This window comes from Lactuca sativa, chromosome 2 (assembly GCF_002870075.4).
Source record: "Lactuca sativa cultivar Salinas chromosome 2, Lsat_Salinas_v11, whole genome shotgun sequence".
In the NCBI taxonomy this organism is placed as follows: domain Eukaryota; kingdom Viridiplantae; phylum Streptophyta; class Magnoliopsida; order Asterales; family Asteraceae; genus Lactuca; species Lactuca sativa.
In genome coordinates, this window is record NC_056624.2 from 218368285 (window position 1) to 218374751 (window position 6467).

The 6467-nt window shown below is 36.8% G+C and overlaps 1 protein-coding gene across 1 annotated transcript; it reads left to right on the top strand.

The window, feature by feature from the left end:
* The first annotated feature begins 4684 nt into the window (after positions 1-4684).
* LOC111901323 (aquaporin PIP1-1) lies at positions 4685-6079 on the top strand. Its single transcript, XM_023897179.3, has 4 exons — positions 4685-5074; positions 5144-5442; positions 5525-5665; positions 5774-6079. The coding sequence occupies exons 1-4, from the start codon at positions 4744-4746 to the stop codon at positions 5864-5866; spliced, it is 864 nt and encodes a 287-aa protein (XP_023752947.1). The 5' UTR covers positions 4685-4743; the 3' UTR covers positions 5867-6079.
* The last annotated feature ends 388 nt before the right edge of the window (positions 6080-6467 follow it).

Consider the following 6467-nt stretch of genomic DNA (forward strand, 5'->3'; position numbering starts at 1 on the left):
TGGACATGTTTAGTTATTATGGATTTACTTGTGTATAGGCTCAACCTTGTAGTTGCTATAGGGTCTCTACGATTGTAAGTATTCATAATTAGAGATTCCATTGTAATCGTTTTTTTAATAGACCGGTAATATAAGATTTATCCGGTTAATACACATGGATGTAGGTTACATCGATCAAAACACATTAATTCCTTATATCCTTTTATCGTTTTCTCTTAGTGTTCTAAAAGGCACACCAAGGCGTGACACGTCGTGAGGTGTGGCTTCGCCGTAACGAAAAGTTTCAGAACATTGTTGTTAGGCGTGACGTGTGGCAAGGCGTGATATGGCGTGCCATGACGCGTTATGACACGTGTTTTTTCATTTGAGACACGTTTTTTGCTCTTTGTTATGTCTTATTTAATCGGGGATACAAGTATCGTGTTTTTTGTTAACTTTTTGTTATTAGTTATTGATATAACACTTCTAAAAAGTAGTTATATTTAATATAAATTTATATTTATGTGGTAATATAATTATAAATTAATACAAAATCGACGTCTTACATTACGCCTTGAAAAACGACATGACTCGCCATTGATCGTTAAGCTTGAGGCTTGGCCTTGCCGTCACACCATTTAGAACCTTGTTTTCTCTTACGTTCCCGCCTAACAAAGGGAAATCACTATATTAGCACTAATGGTTTTCAATCTTTCTTAGCTCAAACTTAATTTCATGGTGCTAAGGAAGCAACAAAATGTCTATGATTTGTCTACCAAGTTAGAATACGACACCCTTGTGGATATCGTGTCTGAGCTTAGATTCAACCCTTATTGATGAGATTTGTGTTTGAATGTTTGTCCGTCCACATTATGGTGTTGTGATCTAATTTCGACATATTTATCAACTAATATCACGTTGCTTGCATCAAGCCCATTGAAATATAATTTCTCTTTGTTCTATAGAAAGTTTTAGTAGATGAGCCAAAAGTCGGATAGCACACTGGTAAAGGTTTTTCCTCTTAGATTGGAAAACCCTACTTCTAATTAGGGTGATGACGAATTCTACTAACTTAGTGATACTAAGGGGGTGTTTGGGATTGGTTTTTAGCCTAATAAGTCATTTTCAACAAAAAGACTTTTTGTTTTATAGCTTTTTGAAAAATAAGGTTTTAAAATGTGTTTGGATTATTTTTTGAGGGAGCAAAGACTAAAAAGCCAAAAGTCACAATTTCTAGCTTTTAAAATCACTCATTTTTCTTCTTGCAAAAAAGTCATTTTAAAAAGACTTTTAGAATTACCAAAAATCTTTTTAAGCTTTTAACTTTTTTGAAAACTTAAAAGTTCAAAAAATCCTTTTGAAAAGTAATCCCAAACACCCTCTGATTCTTATTTACTAAGCATCCGTAAAAAAAGATGAGCGTAGAGTTAAGTTTATCTCAATATAGAGTTAAGTTCATCTCAATATATGGTTATCTTGCAAATCATATAAGAATGGAATCAAATATTTATATATAATATTAAATTTGAGTGGCCTTAGGAACAGTTATCTTCTGCCATTTCAGATTTCGGCCACATAACTTTCTCGAATTGGCACTTTTGGTCTCTTGACTGGCTGGTCAATGCCAGCTTGTGTGTCTTGGACACGTGGTTTGTTCATGTGCTGTACCAATTCATAGATTCGGTTGAGAATTGGCACATCACCTTCTTCTGCTTCATCTGCTTCGAATCAACTCGGCCGACTCACAATCGCTTCTTCCCTAATTCGGGAAGGAAGGTGGTGACGGAAGGACCTTTGGAACTCCACCAACATCGGCAGCAGTGGATGCATACATCGATTGACACTGACTTCATTCTCTCCTTTAGAAACCTTCCATGCCCGTTGCGATCTCCGACGCTCCCCTTTCTTGCACCACAAGTCACTCCCCCATTCTCTCACCCTCCACCACCACCTGTCGTCGATGCCGTCATCACACTCACAACTTCAAAGGTACAATGATTCTCTATTTCTCCATTGGACATGCCTCCGTAAGTGGCTCTTCTGTCTGTCATTGGTCTACTTATTAACTTCATCTCAGTTCCCCGTATGCTATTTGGTTGATTTATTTTTGGGAAGAATAACTCTCTAATTTCTCCATTGGACATGCCTATAAAATGTCTGAGCTAGTTAAGGTATTCATTCCACTTTAATTTACTTGATTGAGTACTTGATTATATTTGATTTAGATTTTCTTGAATCATGTAATTTCTATGTACGCTTCAAATGAGGGTGGATAATTGGTCAAAAATTGTTCTATACCAACAAGTTTCTCTATATACAAACCCACTCTAATGGTTGTCGTTGATTTAGAAATGAAAATAGATTGCTATTTTTTGCATTTAGTTTTTTGACATAGCATCATTATTACAGCGCATTCAGTTGATGGAATAAGGGAGCATCCATGCTTCCAGACCACATAATGTTACGAAAATGGAACTTTTGCGATTATCTATATTTGTAATGAAAACGACATCTTTAGTATAACCACTCATGTAACAACCAAAACGAAAATGTGCAAAATCATAGTTTGTTACAGAAAGAAGGGACATACATCTTGACTGTATATCTACAATCCTTTTAACTTTACTATATGTAATGATTTTTAAATTATGTAAGGAAGGTTACTACACATCTAAGGCGTTAATAATGTGTTTTTTGCTACTTACGAAAAGTAGTGACATTTGGCACATAAAACCTTAGTTTGCTTTGGGCTCCGGACAAAATTATATTCCTTTCTTTTATAAATAAAGAGATATTAGGTGAAGGTGATGACACTAATGTTGAGATCCAAAAATAATAAATATTCTATCATTAATTTCAAATATATTGACATAAATCTTATTTGTAAAATTGTAATAGAATGTAATTTGAATTTTAGATTTTTGACATTTCAGATTTGTTACAATAGTTGTGAAAAAAATCCTAACCTATGCAACCTCTTCACTAGTTCTCATTAATCTTGCAAATACAATACAAAGGAATATTTATACTACATGCATGGGCCGACTATACAAGGCTAATAAGTAATAAATGGGCTGTACATATAACGGCAAAGAGCTTCACCAAGCCTCTACCCATACCTTGTTTTTTACCTGCAAAACCAAGCTTGTCGTTTGCCAACCTTAGTTTATGGCCATGTATAGAACTAATGTTTAGTCTAGCAAATCTATCATGGTCTAATGGTTGTTATGTAAAAGTGTTATCTATTCATACACCTTGTATCTTGTCACTTATTTCATGAATGAAATCCTTAATTAATAGATACCTCCTCACACCTCAAGTCCTCATATGTTTTTGTTTTTTTAATCGATCAAACTCCATCATCCGTTTTGTATATGTGATCCCTATCACTGTAGCAGGTGAATAACGTGTATATGGTGTGGCTCATTCAGAGAATGACATGACTGTTTTAGTGTTTTGCTGTGCATGGATCGAGAATATGGGAATGGATCGATCATGGATGCTGTATTTATATTTTGCTGTGATAGATCAGCCATCAGTAATTTAAAAACTAATATGGATGGGGGGTTTAGTTCAGGATAGTTGTGATTAATTTGTATGCCGAATGATTTTCATGTCTGATTGCAATTTGGATGCCGAATTGTTTTTTGGGGTTGGTATTTATATTGTTATTAAAACGTCAAACGATTGCTACATAAATAGGATATTATAAAAAATATAGTGGTTGAAGTTAACGCTTCTTCGTGTTAATTAAACATTACTATAATCCAATGTTTTAAAAACCGGTTTTTTAATTGAACAGGTCGGATGATGTTTTCCGGTTTAACCGGTTCTGTATTTTTATATGTTTTTAATTATCCTACGTAAATAGAATACAACATATAAAAACAATTATTATAGAAGTCAAAATCAATCAAAGAAACCCAAAACAAACACAAAAATCCAAGAATGTCCGGTTCAACCCGGTCCATTCTGGTTCAATTCAGCCGGTTGAACCGTTTTTTTACCAAAACCGGCCGGTTCAATCCGGTCAGAAAATCATTATCAAACCGGTTTAAATCGAACCGTCCTCACCTTCGGTTCCCGGTTCGAACCGGTTTTTAAAACACTGCTATAATCCACAGAAAAATACCAATAAATTGTTGTTTCTCGAATTTTACAATTTTGAAAATGCTCAAACACAAAAGTTGTAAACAACCCAACAAACTATAATTGAGATTCCTACAAGGAAAGTCACTAAAAAAAGCTGATCTTACTATCCTAGTTATCCAAATTTGTATGAACATCTATCCATATACATATTTTAAGCAAAATATTACGGATATATATACACAATACAGGAAGAGAATACAATCAATATATAAAACAAAAATAAAAGATTCTAATTCTTTCATGATAACATATGATAAATAACATTTCAATGAGACATTGGAGATGGGGCGGTGTGAGTCATCATCACACACAGTGTTAACGTTTCTCTCTCAGTCTCTCTGGACACGTGTGTGGCCAATATATCGCCAGCTACGTCAGTGCTTTCTATTTTTATGGAGAAGGTAGCCGACCAAAGCGACGTCGCTGTCAATTTGCAGTAAAAAACGACTTCATTTCCATTATTATGCACTGGACGGCGATAAAATACACACATTTTTCTCATTGATACCCCACAATTTATTCCTATTTATAACCACTCCACCACTGATCTCCACCACCACACTCACTACAAACGTAATTTTTCAGTGATCAGAGTACCAGAGAGAAACAACAATGGAGGGAAAGGAAGAGGATGTTCATTTGGGAGCTAACAAGTACCGGGAAAGACAACCCATTGGGACGGCGGCGCAGGTACCAGATAAGGATTACCAAGAACCACCACCGGCTCCGTTCTTTGAGCCGTCGGAGCTTACTTCCTGGTCGTTTTACAGAGCCGGGATTGCCGAGTTTATCGCTACTTTTCTGTTTTTATACGTCACCGTTTTGACGGTCATGGGAGTTGTTAAGTCGCCGACCAAGTGCTCCACCGTTGGTATCCAAGGCATCGCATGGGCCTTCGGCGGCATGATCTTCGCACTCGTCTATTGCACAGCCGGAATCTCAGGTATATCACTTTCTAACAAAAGAATTAATCTTTATTAATTATTCGGAGTAATTAACAATGAATTTGCAGGCGGGCATATTAATCCGGCGGTGACATTTGGGTTGTTTCTGGCGAGAAAACTGTCGTTGACCAGGGCGTTGTACTACATGGTGATGCAGTGTCTTGGCGCCATCTGCGGCGCCGGTGTCGTTAAGGGGTTCGAAGGAAGCAAACAGTATAAGCTACTCGGCGGTGGCGCAAACACGATCGCACACGGTTACACCAAGGGCGACGGCCTCGGTGCTGAAATCATCGGCACATTTGTCCTCGTTTACACTGTATTCTCCGCCACCGACGCCAAGCGCAGCGCCCGAGACTCCCATGTTCCGGTACGAACTAGTTCAACTCTTAAATCACCAATCTTCTAATAAAGACAACGATTTGAAAATGGGTTTTGTGTTGATTTTTCAGATATTGGCGCCGTTGCCAATTGGGTTTGCCGTGTTTTTGGTGCACTTGGCCACCATTCCGATCACCGGAACTGGAATTAACCCGGCAAGGAGCTTGGGAGCTGCCATTATTTTCAACCAGGACCACGCATGGAATGATCACGTAAGTATTCCACCTCCGTTTATATAAATATAATGCTGATTTAAATACAAGATCATATGAATAATGTTTTGATAAAGATTTGTTGTTTTTGTGTTTGTGGGAATGCAGTGGGTATTCTGGGTCGGACCTTTCATCGGAGCAGCACTTGCGGCATTGTACCACGTAGTGGTGATCAGGGCCATCCCATTCAAGAACAAATGAGGAAGACGACGATCCTTTTGTTTTTTTGTTTTTGTTTGTAAAATGTATGTAGTAGTTGTAGTGGTTTCCTTTGTTTTTCTAATAATTCCATAAGAATCCATTTGAGAATTGAGGTGGATGAGTCTCTTTGGGGTTCCACATCAAAGTATTTGTGGGCTTATCTTGTACTTTTCTGTAAATTTATTCTCTAAGCTGTTGAAATACTTATCTTCATATACGAATTGTTTAGATATATGCTTATCTCTATTTTAAATTGATCTTTATCTTTTGTTTGGTATATAAAACAACTATAACCGTTTTCTTCTCATCAATGAGAAACGTAGCTTTTTTTATTCTTCTCTGCCATATTTCACATAGTATAAGAACGGGTCTGATATTACCTAAGCCACAACAGGACCTGTTGACGCATCTTCATCAAAGACACACATTGATATCATGTATCGGGTCTGGTTTTCCTCACCCCGGTTGATCATCCTCGCCAGAATTTTGTTGGAAAAAACTTACTCCATGACAGAAATTACAGTGACTAGTAATTACAATGACTGACAAATGCATTAATTGTTTGCCAAAAACAAGTTTGGTTTCGTTGATGGCACAATGT

Coding starts and splice junctions, on each gene's coding strand:
- LOC111901323 (XM_023897179.3), top strand. CDS start 4,744: ATGGAGGGAAAGGAAGAGGATGTTCATTTGGGAGCTAACAAGTACCGG. Junction 5,075..5,143: donor TTGCACAGCCGGAATCTCAG/GTATATCACTTT, acceptor ATGAATTTGCAG/GCGGGCATATTAATCCGGCG. Junction 5,443..5,524: donor CCCGAGACTCCCATGTTCCG/GTACGAACTAGT, acceptor TTGATTTTTCAG/ATATTGGCGCCGTTGCCAAT.